Raw genomic sequence first — 22,317 nt, 5'->3', positions numbered from 1 at the left:
ATACATGAGACCATGTATCATTTATACATGGTCTCATGGTCAGCCTAACCGTCCCATTGATTTGTCCATGACGTGTCAATATGCTTGTTCCTGATTGCATTGTCATTGTTTTATTTATTTATTCCATTGCATGGTTTATGAAAATTGGTGAAATATAAATAAACGGATAGAATGTTGAGGATTCGTGCGTAGCTGTCGCCACTCGTACAAATTTAAGTACACGTACAATCTTCTGGTGACTCCAGCTTAAACGTTCTAAGATATCAGAAAACAACAACTAAGTTGCTGGCACCATACACCACTGCTCAGTTGTTGTCTTTGCCTGCCTTCTGTATATGTATTGGCTTCACTTGTCAAGTCTTTGTCTGATCGTTTGCCGTGTTGCCCTGTCACTGTGAGTATCTATCCCCTACATGTTTTCTGTGGATGTTTTACCAGTTTTCGGTCCGTACCTTGGTTGTTGTCATTTTGTAGCTTCTGTATGTTAGTAAATATCAGTTCTTGACTGCATCTTTCCTGCATTTGGGTCCACAACTCCGCCCCTCCCGGACGAGAAGAGAAGAAGAGCTATCCTTGGCTTTCCCTCGTTCCCTGTTTTCTACATGTTTACGTCTTGGGTGTATTGACAGGGTTCATGGTATTTTGGCTAGGGAAGGGTTAGGCATTGATTGCAGTAATATCCTCACTAAATGAAGCAGCACAAATTATATTGCCCCAATTAGCATGTGGCTAAAGGGCGTCAATGAACAGGCCCTCCTGACAGTCTCTTAGTGGAGGATTCATTAAAACAAGTACACACTCAAAAGATGCACATGCACACACATAGGATCAATTGAAATCAATATACAGCAAAGTGCCATTTTAAACCATACACCCCCACCCCCCATTAATACCCACACACACACAGTCTTGAAATACTATCCTTATGGGAGTGCACACATACAGTGAAGTCTTTAGCCCACTGATCCCAGTCTAACCCACCCACTTACTCCAGTTTATAATTGGCATTGTACCAGCCTGCAGAAATCACAGCTCAGCCAACCATCCAGCATAATCAAAAAAAAAAAAAAAAAAACGTTCTCAACATGAAGGGCATTTGGAAAGCCACTGTTACCTAGGACTTAAGCATGGGTCAAACAGAGGTGATCGGTTTGGTAATGCTGCATAAAGTACTATTACATTTGATTCACTGCAACAACCAAACACACACATAAACACTGAGAATACCACAGTGTGGATTTGTTCGTTAACTCTTCAGGTTAGAGCACGCTGGTCTCAACAGTCACAAATTGTGTGCGCCTTTTCGCTTTTTAGGTGTTTGTTTGTTTAATTCATAAAATAACACCAGAATGCAAAAAATGCAATCCATCTGTTTACTTAGCATCCTACTGTCTGACCTTGTACCAGTTCATAAACAACCACCCGACGAGCTGACCAACCAGATCTCTCAATTATTTCACACAGCCTTCAGCCTCTTGAGAGCCACCCTGCACAATGAATCAATATATTGATAGCCACACAAACACACACAGCCAAGGATAAATCGAAAGAAATGTATGTATTGATGACTGAACAGCTGGGGACACCATGAACCTGAGCAGACATCCTTTGTCTGGAAGCAAGCGCAGTTAGGACAGGCAACACATCAGGCTCAGACGGTTCTCCTTTGGTGATCCAACACTCTACATTCAGAAGAGATGCCTGGCCTCAACAGTGCTTGCCAAAGACCGATCTGTATGCGTCTGAATGCAGGAATTGATTCAGTGTTAGGCCACAAAGCAAAAAGTTAATGTGAGGAAAAATAAACAAAAGGTAATCTAGGGGTGGGGGGGAAGGAGATGTGAATGCATATCTGCATCGTTATTTTTTATTAAATGTACTTACACAAAAAGGGAAGGGCGAGACATGCTTACAGGTCAATGACATTCATGTGTTAAGTTCTTTCACGCTTACATGATAATGACCAAAGTGTCCAACTTTATTGTGATCATTGCAAATCATAGTTAATTATGTTGCCACACAATGGCGTGTGTGAACGCAGCTCCCAAGTAGGCTAGCACAACAAGCCTTCACCATTACCTGAACGTGAGTTTAGTCATGTTTCTTGTTTGTCGAATGCATTCAATTGGTTAAAGGCTTTTGAGAACAAAGAGAACAAGGAAGCTAAAGTTGGAATCAGAATCTCCACAGCTTGGAGGTGAAGAGAGGAGGTTTTGAGGATGAGGAGGTGATGAGGAAGAGAAGGATCTGAGGATGAGGAGGCAGTGAAGAAGAGGAAGAAATCAAATAAAAAATAAGAGAACAGAAAAAAGACATTCAGGACCTTCAAAATAATTTGAATAGTTTCACCATGGGCTGCTTACGTAGAATCACACACACCACTGACAACAAAAAGCCAACATTTTCAATGTGTCATGCAATTCTTTTTTGTTCCTGTTGAATTGTAGAGAAAATTACCATATTGTGCTTTCTAAAATCACAGTAAGTCACAAAGACTACAAACAGATATTTTACCAGTCAGTAGAAAGTGCCGGTGTCTTGTATGAAAGAGTTAGTATCCTTGAATGGCTAACCCCTGTTGTGTCACTCCCGCTGGTCTGCTGTTGATCTAACGCACGCTGCATTGGAGCTGTCATTTCAGCTGAGGAGAAGAAAAACAATTGTCACCTTTGTGGGACTTAACCCAAATCAAACTGTGACATTGTGGCAGATTAAACTAGCTTGAAAGTAAACACACAGACAAAAAGTTCACGCACACAGGCAAACACACACATATTAGACTATGGTGTGAATGGTGTAAATAAGTACACACGCATACAAACAGCAATGTACAACAAACTTGCCGATGGTCACGGATTCACATTGGGGGTTCAAAGCAGCACTTCGTCCCATGTTGAGGGAGAGAAACACAGATTAATAATCATCTCTCCTCCACACCTCCCTCTCTTTCCCACTTTTCCCTCCCGCCACTCCTCTGCACTGCACATTCATCTCTCCCCCATACTCCTCTCTCTAATATTCTGTCCCCAATTCAGTCATTCATGGGCACTCCAAGCGAGCATGCAACATTTCCTCTTCAATCATTCCTCCCTCTCTCCATTCCTCCCTTTCCCTCTTTAGTAAGGCAACTTCCATACTTTCCTGCTTTCTGCCCTGATTTAAACGATTGAGAATTTGGAGGTCTTTTACAGATGCAGGAGTCTTCTGAGACCCTATTTAAAATAATAGATACTGACTTGGCCTGGAATTAGAGGGAGAGTTTAGCTATTCAAAGCCAAATCCTTCAAGCCTGTTCATCTTCAAGGCCAATCTGTAATCTTCCTTTTTCCTGTTATTTGCCTTCTGTATCTGTAACAGTGAAGGAAGTGCAGGCATGGCTGCCAGTCACCTTGATGAGAATCCCAACTGACAGTAGTGATCACTGGTGTTTTGTGGGACATGTTTTAATCAGTACTACAGTATATGTACCCACTGTATTTCATCGACAGATCAATAGTAAATTGAAAGACAGATACTCTGCTGTCATCCGTATCTCTCCCACCTTCTCTCTAACACCTTCCTGTTCTCCTTCTTTCTCTTTCTTTTATGCCTCTATCTCTCCAATCATTATCTTTCTGTCTCCTTTCATTGGCTCATGTACTGAAGGTTATTTGCCTATTTGCATATTTAACCTGTGTGCACTCTAAATAACTATTATTGCTGTCATTTCTTACTCATTCAGTTTGTTAGAGTTCAAACAACTCAAACTTCTTACTCTTATTATAATTTACTGAATGTCCCACAGGTGCATGCTTTTTTACTTTAGCAAAAACTGACTAATGACAAAGGATTAAAAGACAATACATCATTTTCAATTAATAATTTCCCTTTATGTTTTTCATCAGTCTGAGGGGAAGATTAAATGAACAACAAACATGGTTAATAGTCATATATATGCTTTTTAAGATTCTTCCTCAAGCCACAGAACCATACTGAGAAGCAGCGACATTGCTTGTGTTGTGTCCCCTTGCTGAAGTCTCCAGTCCTCTCTGCCATTCAGCTCTCACATCTCGTCTGCCTGTCCTTCAGAAATTCAACCACAGATAATCCAACTATCATCTTATCTTGCGTCATGCCTGCAAAAGCCTCGATTTGGATCTTTCCGGAACCTCTGTCATTCCCTCACCCCAGCCCCTATCCTCACCCCAGCCCCTATCCTTTCTGCATTTTATGATGCAGTCTTCTGGGAATGGACCATTTCTGGGATATAGATTTTCAGACTAATATCGAGTGCGGAACAAATACTCATTGCAGCTCCAGTCGCTTTTCTCTGACTCTGAATTACATATATTTTCTAACGCGGCTCTATGGCTATGCATACACTCAGTATATTCTGCATGTAGATTTCAACACTGGAAAGACTGGTACATGGACATTTCTGGACATGCACAGAACCATAAAGTGTATTGAAAAAGTTTATGCTGGTTCTTGTCCAGAGGGACATTGCATTAAGTGGGATGGTGATATTAAAAGGAAACCTGGTGTGAGGTGTTCAATCAAGCAAAACCACTTGGCAGATTGAAAACTGGATTTGTAGCTTTATAGAAATAAAGCACACACACACACACACAGTTCACTGTCTGACACCTCAGTATTCTGTTAGAACCCAGAATCTATACGCCACTGGCCCGCGATCCCCCCTCCTGTCTCAAAGTACAAAATGTTAACGTTCCTTTTCACTGGTCCCAGGGGATTGGAGGGACATCAAGAGGAGAACATTTCGAGAACACCACATGTCCAGACTGCTTTATCATTACCACCTCCTGCACACACATCCTTACCCCCCACACATACAGCATAAAGCTGGGACTCGCACAGAATGTCTCGCTGGTGATCTTGGTCTACGTCCATTCAGGATCAATGAAAGTGGTGCCATGAATCAATCGTCTCGTTCCAGGCGAAAACCCATCATTGTGTGGCTGAACAGACAGGTGCTGATTTGCTTGCATTTACCATTCAAGCTGTTGCTTTTTTTTGCCTGTCTCTCACTCAGTCTCTTTACGCCTCTTCTCATTCTACTTGCCCCTTTTTCAGTTTTTCTCGGTTTCTCTTCCCCTCTTGCTCCCTTCTCCCTTTCCTCTCTCCCCCGCTCCCTTCGCTCTCCCCCTCTTAAGTCTTTCTCTTTGGTTTTCGCTCTCGAGGGAAAGAGGGGAACTTCAAATCATAGCTAATTAGGAGCTTTATTATTTATCTCTGACCAATAAAGCAAATCCATCTGCGTCTTTTCATTCCGTAGCCCACTAAATGCATACAGTATTGTAAGATGTATGAGTTGAAAGAAAAGGTTTACCTTATCATCCATCCACAAAAACATTCAAACTCAAATAGCCTATAAGTCACATTCACGGTGGCAAGCTTTCCATACTAAGTGAGCTAAATGGCATTGCTGGTGTCCCTCGTAGCGGGTGCTTGGTCATTAATTGCCTGAATGCTCGTTAAGACAGCCCTAGCCTTCGTTAAGAGTTCTCGCAGTGCAGCCTCATTTAATTAGGTTGTGGAGGTTCCGATTAAAGAGACAAGGTAAAAACATTTTTTAAAGCATTCATGAAAGATGAATGTTTGCACCCACATCTCAACTCGAAGACAGTTTCTAGAAAAGAGAATGACGGCAAATCATGGATGAAATAGGAACAGGCCAACTGTGGAGGATTCACTGAACACATCTCGGCTAAATACGTTGGCCGCGGAAAAGGGCAAGATCATTGCAATGTTTTTTTAGAATTGGGGAACAAAAAAGGATCAGAGGTCTGAGTTAGCCGTATTTGCCTTTGTACTCATCAACCTGCTTTTCTGGAGACTGTTCTGTCTTAATTTTGTTTTTGTCTGTGTTCCATAAGAAAAGGAGTTTTCTGACCCTCATGCCTCAAGAGATACTTTGAAGCGTACCATTTCAATGCCTATTCATTATTCCTGAGAACTTTTTTCTCGTATGATGTTGCAGTCTCTCCACTTCTCCACACGCTGACTGGTAAATGCATATCAATTCCAGAACCTTGACCGAAGTCACACGGTTGGTAGAAGAAGATGAAGAAAAATGAAGCTGTCCCTGGGCTGTGCTGGAGCACATCTGTGTTTGGGGTACATGCAGTACCTCACAATGCCATCAGATGCGGGATCTGGAGATACTGTGGCACTTTCCTCATGACACATCAGGCCATAGAAACATTTGCTGTAGATTATTATCTTGGTCAATCACACAATATTCTCAGAGAGTACCTGGAGAGTCCATGTGTGAATGGAAACATGGATCACCTTTTCAGAGGTGTGTGTGTGTGTGTGGCAGGGGAAGATCACCTGTGACAGGCTATAGCAGAACACCTTGGCCATATATCCAGTACACACATACTCCATCAAAGTCCATTTCAACCAACTGAACCAGCTGTAAGTCAAGTGAGCACAACTCACTTGACTTACAGTTACACTTGGGCTCATTTCCTGTTTTCTTGCCAAGTTAGTCCATTAGTGTTCTTTTAATAAATTCACAACACTGTAGCAGAGAGTCCACAGACAAAGCATGGTACCATCCACACCTTCCCCTACCCCCGACGAGGAAAGGGTCTGTCCCCCTTTGTCCTTATCTCCCAGAGTAGGAGCTTCAAATTCCTGACCCAGCATGGGGTCAGGAACAGAGACCATGGTCTCACATTGTCAGAACAAAGGGAATTACTTGAAGGAACTTTCTTGTGTGGACTTACAAACATTTTCTAAAGGACTACATGGCTCATGGACACTAATTCAAGGACAGTAGTCGATGTGTTATAATGTGTTTGTCTCATTTACCTAGAACGTTGTTAATTGATGTTTGATTATAACTTCCCTTCAGGTATAGTTAAATCAGTCAATCTTGGTATCAAAATAATTGTATCATACTAACAAAACCAGTTATGAACGTTGTATTGTTATATTCTGAAGTTTGAGCATTCCATGGACATTTGAGATAATGGAACTCAAAACTATCAGCCACTTCACACCTCTGGGCAGGTCCCAGGACAACGCCCAGGTGGAAGTAACTGACCAATGAGAGAGGTCACCTTCACAGGGATGACCCCCTTGTTCTTTGGGGTATTTAACCCCCAAACGTACAATCACCCCCGCTCGTTCGTAGGATCAACTGGAGGTGCACACTCTAGTCTATTTCCTCATAACCTGCACATTCACTTTGCGCCCGGAACTTTGACGAGAGATTCCGTTTTTATTCGTTGGACATAACGAACCATTGACTCTGTTCTTCAAACCGACAAAAGTAACTGCGATTTGCAATATTGCTTACTTGTGACATATTGGCATGTTGTGTTTGAATTGTTGATGTTTGATTGTATTTTACAAATGATTTAACTTAATCATCGTTAGGTCAGTTTCCATTGATCGTCCATTGTTACTATAGAAAACCTCTTCCTCTCTACCTCTTTCTCAACTTCTCCCCCTCCCCCTTCACACGCGCTCTACGCAACCATTGTGTTTTGCGCTCGCATTAGAATCTAGGCCTACTGTACTGCTTTAGCCCAACTAACCCATAACTTACCTGGTATGTGTTCAATATAATTACATTCTCTTAAATAAATCATTGTGTATAATACTTGCTCATCTCTCACGTTATATGATTGGCTCTACTTTCATAGAATTCACTACTTAAGATTAGACTGATTATTACGAGTGCTATTTTATTAAACAAGGTTTCCTCTGTCCCTTCCACGAATCAGAGGTGGTGCCCCAAGAACTACTATACTTTATTATAAACTAAGTATTGCTAATCTTAACCGTGCAAACCACACTACAACACAATAATAAGATAATTCTTTGACATCTAATAATATCTATCCATTCACCTAATAAAAGAGAGAGCTACAACTCATTCTTTCTGCCATATCTCCAGAAGCTCAGCCCTGCTCGCATCTCATCCACCTTCTCTGGCTCAGCAGTGTAGGCCAGTGATATCACTGTCTCAGAGAAGCAAACAGTCTCAGCACTACTCCATACGTACTGGATGAGTGACTATGACTATGGGACTATGGGAGTCAGATGGCTGAGCGGTGAGGGAGTCGGGCTAGTTATCGGAAGGTTGACGGATCGATTCCCCTGTGCAAAATGACGTGTCCTTGGGCAAGGCACTTCACCCTACTTGCCTCAGGGGGAATGTCCCTGTACTTACTGTATGTCGCTCTGGATAAGAGCGTCTGCTAAAGGAGTAAATGTGAATGTAAATGTATGACCCTAGAAAGAAATGGAATTGAAAGCCCTTTATTAGGAGGCTCAAAATGTTAATAGTCTTTCATTTTTAATATTCTTAAGTAACCAGGAGACTGTATACCCCCCACCCCACCCACTCACCCTGCTCTACACACATGCTCATACAGTAATTGCTCAATTCTTAATAAACCCCCATTGGGGTTAGGCTGTGATTTTATGACTGGTATTTAGTATTGGTTTTATGATGGACACTTGCAAAATGGTCCACACACACAGCAGCACACATACATGTAAGCTAACTGCACATTGAAATCCTTTTTGTTATTTTATCTTCTGAAAGACGTGGTTTACAGGACAAATAAGAATATTTTGATAAATCAAGTAATCTGACTGACTAACTCAACATAAAATAAAACCTCCACATCAGCTTTGTGTTCTGACCAATATGTCATACCAGGCTTTGTCTGGTATGATAATCATGAGATATATTGTTTTGGGACCACCTGGATTCTCCCGCAGAGCCAAGCAAAGGCATTAACCAGTGTAATCCCTAGCAAAGCTGTACCCATTCCATGTCCCAAACTGCAAACAGGCTTAGAGGGAGAGGGGGGAGAGAGAGATAAGGGAAAGAGCGTTGGAGAGATATAGAGACTTTAGGTCCTGTTTATGGAGACATCCTCACAGAAAACCACCTCAGTAAGTCTTTTGTTAACACCCGTGATTCCCCATCACCTGCCCCCCACTCACACACATAACCCTCCAACCGCACAACATTTGACCCACAAAGACTTCATCACATACTATATCATTACATTTGTTACATTCACTTCAAGCCTCCACTTCTACAGTGCAGACTCCTAGCCACTTTTTCAAACTCACCAACACATTATCAGTGAATAATATATGCCTATTCAACTCTAAGTGATGTAAATACCATCTATTTCAAGATTGTTTCTAGGTCTATAAGCCTAATCTATTTCACCTAACTCATATTGTACATGACAACCAAATTGCTAGCTTGGCTTGCCCATAGAAACATTTGATCAAAGCACATTTTTTTCTCAGAGAGTATGAAGGACCTAGCAGAAACATTTCTACAAGTTCCACTCCAACTTTTTATTTACTCTCTGCTACAGCATTATCACAGAATGTACATGCTTGAATGTGTTTTTCTCAACACAAAAAGGCACACCTTCCCCCATAGTGGTTAATCACCTGTGAAGCACCATACCTGTGAAGCACCATACCTGTGAAGCACCATACCTGTGCACCACTGTAACATAGTAAGATTTGTGCAACAGGTATGGCAGTGTAACCTTCCAAGTTCAAGTTGTACAGCATTTGAACTTGAGGTACTTATATGTGCATTAGACTTCACACACACTTTTCTACAACGTGTGCAGTGATTGAGCCTATTAGGTGAATCCCTAACTTCTTGAAATGATGACTTTCTTCTAAACCCACATTGCTCCACTTCTAGGTTCCTGTGCTGAGATGCTGTCATTATGACAATGGTCTGCCTATCCCCCATTGGGAGTGGTGTACCAAGTACTGTGAGCTGTACCTAATACTAAACAGTGCAAACAGAGCGGTTCAAACACATAATTACAGACAGTGAACGAGAATGTCCAGAATGGAGGTGAGTGAGTGGTGCAGCACTGCCAGTGTTCCGACTCAGAGTGAGCCATTAGAGAGTCTAATGGTTGCTGGCAAGATGGGCTCCCGATAGCACTCCTTGTGACATTGGGGTGTAACCAGTCTAGCAGGCTACTAAAGGTGCTCCATTTCACCACGACCATGTTGTGGATCGGGTGGGAGGCATTGTCCATAACGGCCAGTAGCTTGGAAAGTGTCCTTGCCTCTGCCACTTCCTCCAAAGGTTACACCCCAGAACAGAGCCTGCTTCCCTGATCAGTTTGTTAATTATTTTGGCATCACCTGCCTTGATGCTGGCATCCCAAAACACGACAGCAAACAAGATGGTACAGGTGACCACGGACTGGTAGAATGCCTTGCAGTTGTGGCTGCACACATCAAAGGACTGAAGCCGCCTCAAGGAGTGGAGCCTGCTCTGTCTCTTTATGTAGAGTCGTGGTATTACCAGCCCTCTCCAGCCTCGTCCAAATGGACTCTGGGGTACTGGAACTCCACTGTCTCACCATTAGTCCCCTGAATGAGAACAGGGGTAGAGGAGGCCTAAGACTTCTGGAAATTCCCAACCATCATTGTGACAACATTGTGAACATGTGAATCTGCAGGTCTTTTTTCTCATATCTCCCAACAAAGTCAGTTGACCCTGTGCCTCTGCAGATGACAAGTCTCTGAAGTTGGAGGTGAGAGAACAGGAAGGGGGACAGGACCATTCCTTGGGGAGCCCTTGTGACGAACACGGTCAGACACAGCTCCGCAGCTTCACAAATGTTGATTTGACCGACAGACAGTTGACCACCCAGGAGACCAAGAGGGCAACCACCTCCATCCGCCTCATCTTCTCCCCCAGCAGCTGAGGCTGTATGGTGTTAGAAGGGACTGGAGAAATCGGACAGAATGATCCTCACTGTGCACCCAGCTCCATCGAGGAGGGAGAAGCCATACAGTCATTTGTATAGGAGTACAGTGCACGGCAGAGGTCGTGGCACAGCCTTGTGGAGACCCGTATTTATGGTCAGGATCTTACACTTATTTATTGAGTTCTGTTCGAAAGAAAGTCCAAAATCCAATCAATTGTGTTGAAGGCTGAGCTATAAACAAGAAAGAGAACCAGAGCATAGGTAGTAGGTGCTGCGGGATGAAATGTAGACAGAGGGTCATATAATGCTCAACAGACCTGCTAGTCTGTATGCAAATCCATCAGAGTATAGGCTAGCTGCATAAGGTGATTGCAAACAAGGTGCTCAAAATGTCCATCATTGCTGAGGTTCTTACGACTGATGTAAGATTTTCTGGGTGCTCTACTTTGTGACTGTAGAACACACAGATTGTCTAGCAGCCTGTAGTCGTTAATAAGCGAAGCAGTGGTCTTAGTGAAACTGACCTTTAATATCATTAGCATTAGCTAATGATATCATGAGCAACTACTTTCCTAAACCATGCCTTAATATTGCTGTACACAATGACAAGACTTGGACGGAATACACGCATTTTCACAAACATGTATGCTACAGGTAACAGTTTAGTTATATTCATCAAAGTCCTGACATACCTCTTCAAAAACTGACCAGTCATGACAATACAAACAGTCACTTAGTTTCTCCATTACCTGAGGAGACCATTGTTTAACCATTTTAGTCTCTCGTTTGATAGCTTTCAGTTTCTGGTGATACAGTCCAAGTTGCCCAACAAGAAAACTGTTTGCAATAACGCTGTAACATTGATTCAGGACCTTATCCCACCTCAAGAATACATCCATCAGCTGTTTAAACTTTGGCGGAGTCCTTCCAAGGATCACAAGGTTAAATGTATCTGAGTTCCCTTTGGCTCAGAGTGCTACGGATCAACAGCTGACAGTTACCATCCTGTGCCTCCACATTCAGAGAATGAAAACCTGGAAGCAATGTGGAATAAATACCCATCTCCTCCAACGGTGTCCCAGCGATTCAGGTTCTGGGATGTGAATGTGTAATTAGTAAACATTAAGTTGGAAGGACAGATAATCATGAGACGTCACTGAAATAACCAGATAGGAGCCTGAGGGTGTCTATTTGCAGGATGAAGGTCAGAGAGCATTTGTATTTATTTATATGTATAGAAAATGAATATACAAATGCAAGACAACAAGTCGATAACTCACCCGAGAGAAACACAGACATCTGAGAACCTCTACTGAAAAGCCATCACTTTGTGAAATTGGGTTTAGATAGACCACACCTAACAATAGTTCATTCCCTAAAATGGACGACCAAGTAATTTAAGCCATGAATGCAATTATTCCACACATAGAGTAGGACACATGATTTGACCATAGAAGATACGTCTTATAAGTAATTGACCACATTTCAATATGTTTTTCCACCATCTTCAATCTTACAGATACTCCCAGGCACTTTAAACAGTCCTAGTCTGAAAAGTTGAGGATCTGGGAAGATGAAAGGATCTGAAGGTAAGAGACTGAGGAGCTGGGAGACTGAGGAGAAGGATGAGGAGCTGGGAGGCTGGTACAGTAAGATTGGATGCTGAAAGGCAGCAGCTAGGAGGAAATGAGGCGGCTATGAGAGGATCTGGGAGGCTGGGGGGCAGAGAGGATGGGGGGCTTAGCGCCTGCTAAACTGAAAGGGTGAAACAGCCAGGGGGGTTGGAGAGGATAGTGTCACAGAGACGGGAACACCAAGAGTATGAGGGCCTGAGAGGCTCTTGAGAGTCTGAGAGGCAGAGAGTCTTGGAAAAATAGAGGCAGGTAAAAAAAAAGAACTGCTGGGAACAAAGAGCCTACAGCCCCTTCAGCTCTCAGCCTCTCAGGACAAGGTCTCCATAACCTGAGTGGTGGAGAAGGTCTCTCTACACTCCATCATGGATATTAATAAGCTTCTCAGGATGAGACAGATTGCACCTGCAGTTGTGTTGCCTGAAGCAATCACTGCTACACACCTTCTGTTAGTCCTCAAAGGAGCTGGATGCGGCTTTTGACCCAACTAGCGGATGATGATAGTCAGAAGATCTCAGAGCTGAGATCCAAAGGGATTGGAGCCAAACAGTTTTTGGTATAGACTAAAGGGGTGAAGGTAGAGAGGGGGGGGGGGTATTAGGGGTGAGGGTAGAGAGGGGGGGTATAGGGGTGAGGGTAGAGGGGGGGGGGGTTATAGGGGTGAGGGTAGAGAGGAGGGGGGTATAGGGGTGAGGGTAGAGAGGAGGAGAAGAGAGTGTTTCCCTCACCATGGGACATTTCAGTCTTTCTAACATCCTTCAAGGACCACACTAAATTATTCAACATACAATATATGATGCTTATCTCTCTAATGCGATGGTTGGAGTTGATGAGGCTACTCTCAGCTGTTTTTCCTTTTTCATCACTGCGAGCGAGTTCCCACAAACTAGGCACACAGGTTTGCCTTTTACTACAACAACGATTCAACGGTTCAATGACCTACGATGGAGTTTGGTGGGATAGGGAAGAAAAGTCTAAGGTATAATATCTATTCCGATTATAAAACATCTGTCAATGCAAAACCAATTATTGTGTTTATATCATATTTAAATGATTAAATGACCAACATCATCATCATATTGCTTTCAATGTGTGCTCAGTATAATAAATATGATAAACACAAACACTATGCTAAACTTGTGTTGACAATGTTTTTATAAACACTTATTAATGAAGCAATTTATGCTTACTAAAGCATTTACTAAATGATATTAAAAAACTTTGCAAAACCTAAAGTAATAACTATCTATGCATTTTTAAACATTTAGAAATTAGATTAGGTGCACCCATTTCATAGCTGAGTTACATAAGAATATTTTTTTTCTCCACAGGCTGTAGGTGGCATTTTTCGTTAGTTGATCAATTTCAGCTTAGTAAAAGAGGTACATATGCTTCAGTGACAGAGATAATTCTATGGTAGATGGAGCAAGGGAGGGTAGGCTGCACATCCAAAAAGCTGTGACCCAGTTTGGAACCTTGTCACTGGGGAGTGTGAAGGATTGTGACAGCAAAAGCCTCTGGTTAAGACTCACAGGCATACATTCGCACACGAGCATAAAAACACACACACAAGCCTACATGAAAATATACATACTAACAACACTATATACAACACTAATACTGCACACACGCACACACACGCACACAGGCAGCCATGTCTCAACTGATAAACACGAGAGACACAGCAGTGTCAAAGCTTGAGGTGATAACTTGAAGAGAAAGGCGCCACTTGGTGCTTTTTGACACACTCAAACATAAAGACTCACAGATCTCACACCACGGGTCGACTGCTGCACAAAACAGACATTTGCTAAGCTGATTTGAAATATAACATGTAATGTGTAATATTTCACTGCCAGAACTTATTAATCAGACCCTCCAGCTGCTATCCTCATCATTTCCCACACCAGTTTTGTTTTTGTTTTTCTATCTCTCTTGGCTTCTTTGTCTTCCTCAAAACATGCATTACTGTACATGAAATCTCCACTCTCTCTTTCTTTCATTATGCCTTCCTCATTAGCTCCCACAAGCTCTCGGTCCCTTAATCATGACTTGACATGCACATTCTGACAAGAAGGTACAGTTCCTGCATTGTCGAACACTGGGCTCCTCTTTCCAATTGTGTTCAGTGGAGGACCAAACCATCACCAAAATGAGTGTATTTTTCATGAAGCGCCTGACTGTAACGTACATGTAAAGAATACAGAGAGCTGGCCAGCATTGTCATCTTTTATGCAAGCCAGAAATCCATCAGACTCAGAAAGTGGCGGACGTATTCTGCGAGATGACATGGGGTCGGTAACCCCAGCAGACTATCCATCCCGCTCTGTCAGTCCTCGTTCTGAATCCGGAACCCTCCTCAATCATGCGTCGCCCCGTCCCTTTTCCCCGCTCCATCCTCTTTAACATGCTCTACCCCCATTCAACAACCCAAACCACAATCTACTTCTCTCTCCTGTCCCAAGACATGCGCTCCCGCCTTTTGTATTTTGTTTTTAATCTCGTCTCCTCTTATAAAAGTAAAGTGAAGCCGACCAACAAGGCGTCACCAACTGTGGGTTCGGTGAAATCTAAATACGCGGTGGCCATTTTTAGCACTCCACATCAATGTTGGCTCCCAGAATTGTGCTCCGTCATGTCCATAGCATAAACCCAGGGACAAAAGACTTCCCCCATGGATATTGGCAGAAAGTAAAAGTGTATTGCCTTTCTTTCTCTGACACCCCATTTGATGTCTCTCTCACATATGTACCTTGTGATCCACCTAAGGATTGAGGGATTTGAAACACAAATTACCAGTGGGTAAACAAAGACCCAGAGGTCTGGATAAACACACCGACAAACTGCTGTGCCACCAGTGAAACCAAACACTAGGGGTTTGTCATTGAGGGAGGAAGAGGGAAAACGCAAGAGAAATGTGAGAAACAACATGCCGAGGAATTTCTCCTTCATCCCTCTGCTACTTCTTTCATCTTCTATTCAAGCTGCAGCCCCCCTTACCGAGGACAAAAGAGGCGATGTCCTCAGAGGCACAAAGCGCAATCACCAGAACCATCACCAGGTCGAGTGAGAGGCAGACAAACAGTGGAAGGCAGATAAAGCAGTCTTCCTTAGCTCTCTGGGACAGCCACCATAACCCATGTGTGAAGGCAGATGTGTGGGGGATTCTTTATGGATGAGACAGAGGTGGCCAGGACATCACAACAGCCAGAGTTCACCCACACCGGAGGTGTACCTCTCCCTATAGTATATTCAGTCATTTATACGCTGTTCAAAATGCTTCACGGCACATTCCGTTTCATGACCTTTGTTTTACAAAAACCTGCAACACTGTTTGCCCAATAGCGAAATGTACCCACTACAAATATACTACATGGTTATGTAACCACTACAAATTTACTTTACAACTCACTTCAATGCTGCACGGAAAAAGAACAAACATCTCATGAAAAAAAGATAACCTACCCTTGGGGAGGATACGGCTGTACTGATATTTAATTAAACTGAGACAAGAATAATGCATACAGCATGCATGTTTTAGTAGTAGTTTCCACATATCTGTAGGTTGCGTCACGTTGATGGTGCTGTAATCATTTATTCAAGCAGTTTCAGTTGTAGCAGGAGGCCAGAGATAGGTAGGCCTATTTCCCACCTTGGTGAGAAAAGCGTCCAACATCTCCACGGCAAGATATGTGGGTTTTTCCCTTCTTAACCCTTGTGCTGCCTTCGGGTCACATGACCAAAAGGTTCATAACGAACCATCGTTGTGTTTACCCAATTTTACCCAATACAAAGGCAAATAAAAATTATTTTCTTTTAACCTTCGCAACGTGGGGGGTCTGAGACAGCCCAACAGTTAAAAGAAAATGCTTCACTTGGTTTTTGTATGTGGTAAAATTGTCGCAAACAAAGGTGGGTCACAATGACTGATGGGTCAGAATGACCCGAGGAGAACACAAGGTTTAAGGAACAAAAGATGACCTTCTATGTTTCTCCAGGGCCAGAGATGGAGATGCACCTCTTTCCAAATTACGAGTTTCTTAAAGACACAAGGGTCATGATGACAGTAATAATGAAGGTAAAGGAGATGGTGGGGACGAAATGTGCTTGCATATAGATGTTGATAAAGATCTTGATGATAATGCTGGTTGACGATCATGCACTGCCTCACCCCACTATCATCTAAAACGCATACCGGTAGTCTAACCCAGATCCTGTGAAGGAGGTGGAACACTTTAGGGACAATGATACGAGGGAATCAATAGTGAATGACCCCATAAGCCAGAGTGACAACCTGAAATGTAGCAAAATAATCAGTTTATATGTTGCCCTCTACTGTTCTAAGCCTTTTGTGTGTGCTGTATGCATGTCTGTATTTACGTCTGTGTAGTTATGTTTGTGGAGGAATGAAAATGTCATTAAAATCAAGTTTGCCATGTACTGCCCTTTATTGAATCCTTTGAACTACAAATAATTCCCATTCATAAACTCAAACTTCAGAACCAAAAATAAGCCCCAAACTACTTTCTACGTTTGTGTTGAATGTCATATTCACTTCAGTTATCAATGTGACAGCAGTACAGATGAAAGCTATTAGGAAACTAAAATAATGAAAACAGTACGAAAGTTAACGTGAATGGTTCAACAGACATAACGCATAAGGCCTTAGATTCTGCTTCACGTCTTCAAATGTTGCGTAACAAAATTGATGGAGCCGGTCACCATTCTCCTGTCCTCCCCTATTCTAATGTCTCAAAACTGGACCTCTATCTCCCATACACACACACTCCCCAAGCCTCACCTTTGCACAGTATTGTTTGCATGTACTGACACAGTATCGCATGTGTGCAATTGGATCCCATGGCATTTCATACACAGTGAGAAGTATCAGGACAAACCCATTCAGAAACACTGATCTTTGACTAGTGTAAAGGCTTAAGCTGGACCTGTGTTTAGAGGGAGCATATATCTGTGATATTAGCACTCAATTAGAAATATACCCCTAGAATATATAAATAAGGGTTCATTATATCTCAACGTTGTATATAGTGTAACTATTTGGCAGCGGTGTGCTCCTTCTACCCCCATCATGCTATAACCATGAGGTATGAAGTTCAGTAGTTATAAGGGAGATAGATAGGACACAAGACATTAGGTTTAGGTTCAAGTGTTCCGACACAACCTGAAATAGCAGCATAATATATATATATATATACAGTACATGTATGTGTGTGTATACAAATGTGGTTACGCAGTCTTACAAATCATTCTGTTAAAAATCTGGCAGTCAACTCTACACATTGTCTGATGATGTAATGGAAATATATACAAACATAACGCCAATGTCTGAATCAATCGGTAGTCAAGACAAACTGACTTCTGGATGCAAGAGCGCAAAAGAAAAAGAGAAAACGAAAAGAATTGAAAATCAAGTAAAAATGTAAAATATTCCTGTGCTGATCATCACCCATTCTTTATGTCCATTAAAAAAATAACGTTTTCATCAGTCTCTTTATGAATGTCTTTAAACACCATTCCAGTCCACCCTCTTACTCCACAGAGGCATCAAGTTCTGCCACTTACTTAAACAAAACATTATTGTTACTCCAACCCTTGCAAAAGCTTAATCACCTTTATCTTTTTTTAAATATCTTTTTTTTTTTTTTTTTTTACATCCCCTGTCCTGTACATAACCCCCCATCTCATTCTAAAACTAAAATAAAAACGCAGTTGTGGAGGATTCATTGAGGAGTCGGAATTTTAAAAAGGGGGGACTTCATTTCTGGTCGACATTTCTTCATGGCTACATGAGGGGAGGTTGGGTGGATGGGAGGCTTTAGGCGAGGATGAAAGTATGGTTGCAGCGCACAGTCGCTCTCTCCCCCCCCCCCCCTCGCTGCCTTTGTCCTTCACACAGCTTGGAGGAACTGCTGCAGCTGTCGGACGATCTCCGTGTCCACCGTCTCCATCAGCGCCGCAAAGGCCTGGTCGCCCATCCCAGCCTGCTGGGCCTTGAGCTTCTCGTACACGTACTGCTGCATGGGCACGCTGTGCACTGGGTCCTGCAAGGCCAGCTGGAGGACGCACACACAAACACCAAGAACCTGGCGGTCAGTGGGGTGCCAAACCTGGCTAATCAGAGACAAACTGCCGCAAAGACGAGCTGGGCTGGGATTTCTGTGTCGTCTCGCTGCGCCAACTGGTGGAGAGGTACACACACAAACAGGCCTCTACGACAATGTTTTTTATGTACGCAATTATAGCAGGCGAGTCATACAGTCGCACACCAAAACAATTATTCTCCCTGTGTTATGGGAGGTGAAAATTGTGTTAATAACCTCTAAATAAACAATGAGCCTCAGCCACATTGCCGTTGACTTCTTTGCACTCGCGCCGCGTTTACGTCTCTCCCTTTCAAACTGGTGTTGACTCATCCCTCCTGTTCTCCGTATCTTACCTCCACATCGCTCTCCTCCTTCCCCTACGTCCCCCCTCCGTCTTCATCCTGCCCACCCCTTCCCTCTCTCTGCTGCTTAATAGCTCAGATGAGGGCGAACCCTCTCACTAATGGTATGGCGACTACCAGGAGATTGAATGATAAAGCTTTCACATTACGGCGCCTACGTTCTATCGGTTTCCAGCTGCAGGAGCAGGCAATTAAAAGGGGGGGGGGGGGGGAAGAGAGAGAGATGAGAGAAAAGTGACTGACAAATAGCCAGAATATTAAATGGCCAAACAGCAGATGGCTCGGGAGGCTGGCTGAAGTGTCTGTCCTCTTCTCGTTGGTATAGGTAGAAGACGGTGGAACAATGTGGATCTACTCTAAGACGGTCCCCAATACACACAGGTCATGCAGGTACCATCTCTATCACAGAGTGTGGAGAGGTCATGCAGGTACCATCTCTATCACCGAGTGTGGAGAGGTCATGCAGGTACCATCTCTATCACAGAGTGTGGAGAGGTCATGCAGGTACCATCTCTATCACAGAGTGTGGAGAGGTCATGCAGGTACCATCTCTATCACCGAGTGTGGAGAGGTCATGCAGGTACCATCTCTATCACAGAGTGTGGAGAGGTCATGCAGGTACCATCTCTATCACAGAGTGTGGAGAGGTCATGCAGGTACCATCTCTATCACAGAGTGTGGAGAGGTCATGCAGGTACCATCTCTATCACAGAGTGTGGAGAGGTCATGCAGGTACCATCTCTATCACAGAGTGTGGAGAGGTCATGCAGGTACCATCTCTATCACAGAGTGTGGAGAGGTCATGCAGGTACCATCTCTATCACAGAGTGTGGAGAGGTCATGCAGGTACCATCTCTATCACAGAGTGTGGAGAGGTCATGCAGGTACCATCTCTATCACAGAGTGTGGAGAGGTCATGCAGGTACCATCTCTATCACAGAGTGTGGAGAGGTCATGCAGGTACCATCTCTATCACAGAGTGTGGAGAGGTCATGCAGGTACCATCTCTATCACAGAGTGTGGAGAGGTCATGCAGGTCATGTGACTCACCAACTTCTTCCTCTTGTCCTGTTCAGTGGGGGGCTCCTCATCGTCACTCAGCTTGGGTTCCTCCAGATGGCTCATCAGCATACAGCTGCAACACGCACACACACACATATATATATATATTAGGGCTGCGACAACGAATCGATTAAATCGATTAAAAACGATTAGAAAGCGTTGGCAACGAATTTCATTATCGATTCGTTGTGTCGTGCGATTATTACGCCACTCAATAAATCGCCGAGATGTTGGAGTATAAAAAAAGTTTAGTTGAGTGCGGAGTGGAGGTATAGGAAAGGCCATCTGAGAGACGTTGTTGAGTAACGTTGTTCTGAAACACATGGTGGAGAAATCAGTACGACTTAAGTCGTAAGGTGTGGGTGCACTTCACACTAAATACGTCAAAAAGGTGTGTTAATTGACCGAGGTGAAGTTAGTTTCATGTTCGACATTCGTCTCACATTCGGAAGACGCTACTTTTTCAATGAAGTTTCAAATAAAAAGAAAATCACTCATCTTTGAAAATAGCTTAATCCTTGCAAATCTTAACTTTTTCAAAATTGTGTGCCTGTTTATGCACATTCTGAAGATTTTTTGCACTGTGAATTTGCACTGTCAGTTCTGTTTTTGAATAAAGGGTTGGAAGTTCATGCTTTTTTGTTTTTTGATCCGATTCATCGATTAATCGAAAATAGAATCGACAGATTAATCGATTACTAAAATAATGGTTAGTTGCAGCCCTAATATATATATCACTGCCCCACCTGACAGGCCACAACATCTTACATCCACACACTCTGGATCCTTTGGATAAAAGTGTCTGCTAAATGAATAAAATGTCAAATTGCCACATGGTGGTTACACACACACACACACACGAACGAACGAGAGTCTAGACAGAGACTGTGTGCGTGCTTGAGTATGGACATGCCTTTCTGTGTTTGCTTGACTGCCACCCTAAACCAATCACTGACATCCACCACTTGGGTCAGCATATGTAGAGAGACACTCAAGGTTTACTGACACGAGAACAATCCAAAACGCGTTCCTCGCCCCTTAGGATTGCACATCCACACGCGTAGCTTCCCCGTATCTCCAAGGGCACATGGATAAACTGGGAAAATCAATCACGCATACACAATATCCATCCGTGTGAGGGCAGTTCCAGTCCATAGTGACTGTGATGGAAGTGTATGATTTAGGAGGCCTCAGGCCAGGACACACCGTGTCAAAGCTATGAATGACTGCACTGTATGGTGCTTACTGAACCGCAGCCACTGTCCTCCACTTTGCTGGCTAATATATATCCAGCTGTCTCCCATGCTGGATATCTGGGTTGCTCCAGGCATGCACACACGCTCCCACAGGACGCCAGAGGGCTTACACACACACACGCACACACCCAGGACACACAACTGGTGGACACAACAACAGTCGTTGTAACAGAAAGTATTAGACTTTGACAAAACATCCCACATGAGTCATTTGTGGCTTCCTGGAAAGGGGGGGTGTACAAGTGTACTGAACTAGCCTAGGTCTGTTTGTGGCTGAGAGAGAGGGAACAGACTGAACATGGGACACCACTGACACACATAAGGGCGTTGGGGTTGGCAGTTTAAGGGGGCAGCTCGGGGAACAGGTTTGAGGGGATGGGTGTGGGTGAATTAGGGTTAGAGGGATGTTGATTGCACCTTGAGGCAGGTGTGAGTGTGTGTGTGTGTGTGTGTGAGAATGTGTGTAGTTAATAGTTCATCAGTGGCTGTGGAAGCAGTTTTCCAGGGGGCCATTTCACAGGTCATTAAACCGCTAGATTGGCAGAGCCACGGAGATGATGTCCCATCACAACCACACAGCCGTCGTCATACTCACTTTCTCCACTTATTTATGGCATTGCCGTTTCCCTCGGCCATCTTTTTCTATGAGGGGCTGGGACATCCCTTTTAGCGCACTCAGCAGCAATTCCAGTAACTTTGAGTGTATCCATGAGCATCTTTTTGAAACTTCAATACATTTGTTCAGATTTGTATTTATTTTTTATGATCCACAGTATTTCTAGTTCTGTGTGTGGCTAATTTGTGGTTGTGTAGTGGTGAGTCAGGATATCCACATAACTTCTCGAGGGAAATATGCATAAAATGTACTGCTAACACATTTTATTTAACCAGGAATATGACTATGAGTAAGAATAAAAATGGTCTTAAAACACAGCCAATGTGACAAACTCCTGCCTTTTCGTTCAGATTGAAGACCTTGTAGTAAGAGCAGCAACCCAAAAAGCTATTTCGCCCATCTCCTTGCGGAGAGTGGGAACTGTCAGTAAACAGGAGCCTGTGATCTTGTAAGCAGTAGCTTTTAGAACGTTTTTTTGTGTGGATTAGTTCACAAAAAGCCTAGAATGGTGTCAAACCAAGATAAACGGCCACGGTTCGTTTCTTCATAG

At 43.2% G+C, this 22,317-nt stretch overlaps 1 protein-coding gene across 3 annotated transcripts in view; it reads right to left on the bottom strand.

Annotated features, from left to right (window-relative positions):
• Positions 1 to 1,853: 1,853 nt before the first annotated feature.
• ipo11 (importin 11) overlaps positions 1,854 to 22,317 on the bottom strand; it is an 86,948-nt gene continuing 66,484 nt past the window's right edge. Inside the window, exons 29-32 of one of the 3 annotated variants that reach the window (XR_014742239.1) lie at positions 19,884 to 19,968; positions 2,844 to 2,881; positions 2,515 to 2,641; positions 1,854 to 2,247 (exon numbers count right to left, since the gene is read on the bottom strand). Coding sequence is in view for 1 of the 3 variants with exons in the window: in XM_084690192.1 (XP_084546318.1) it covers positions 18,277 to 18,441; positions 19,884 to 19,968 (250 nt within the window). In the remaining 2 variants the exon portion in view is untranslated. Of the gene's footprint in view, positions 2,248 to 2,514; positions 2,642 to 2,843; positions 2,882 to 16,791; positions 18,442 to 19,883; positions 19,969 to 22,317 lie in introns of those variants that run through there. The other 2 variants (XR_014742240.1, XM_084690192.1) reach the window with 2 other exon arrangements.

Source organism: Hypomesus nipponensis, chromosome 24 (genome assembly GCF_054491055.1).
Source record: "Hypomesus nipponensis isolate SF chromosome 24, ASM5449105v1, whole genome shotgun sequence".
Lineage (NCBI taxonomy): Eukaryota > Metazoa > Chordata > Actinopteri > Osmeriformes > Osmeridae > Hypomesus > Hypomesus nipponensis.
Note: the sequence above shows the minus strand (reverse complement) of the source record. Positions and strands in the feature narration are given on the sequence as shown.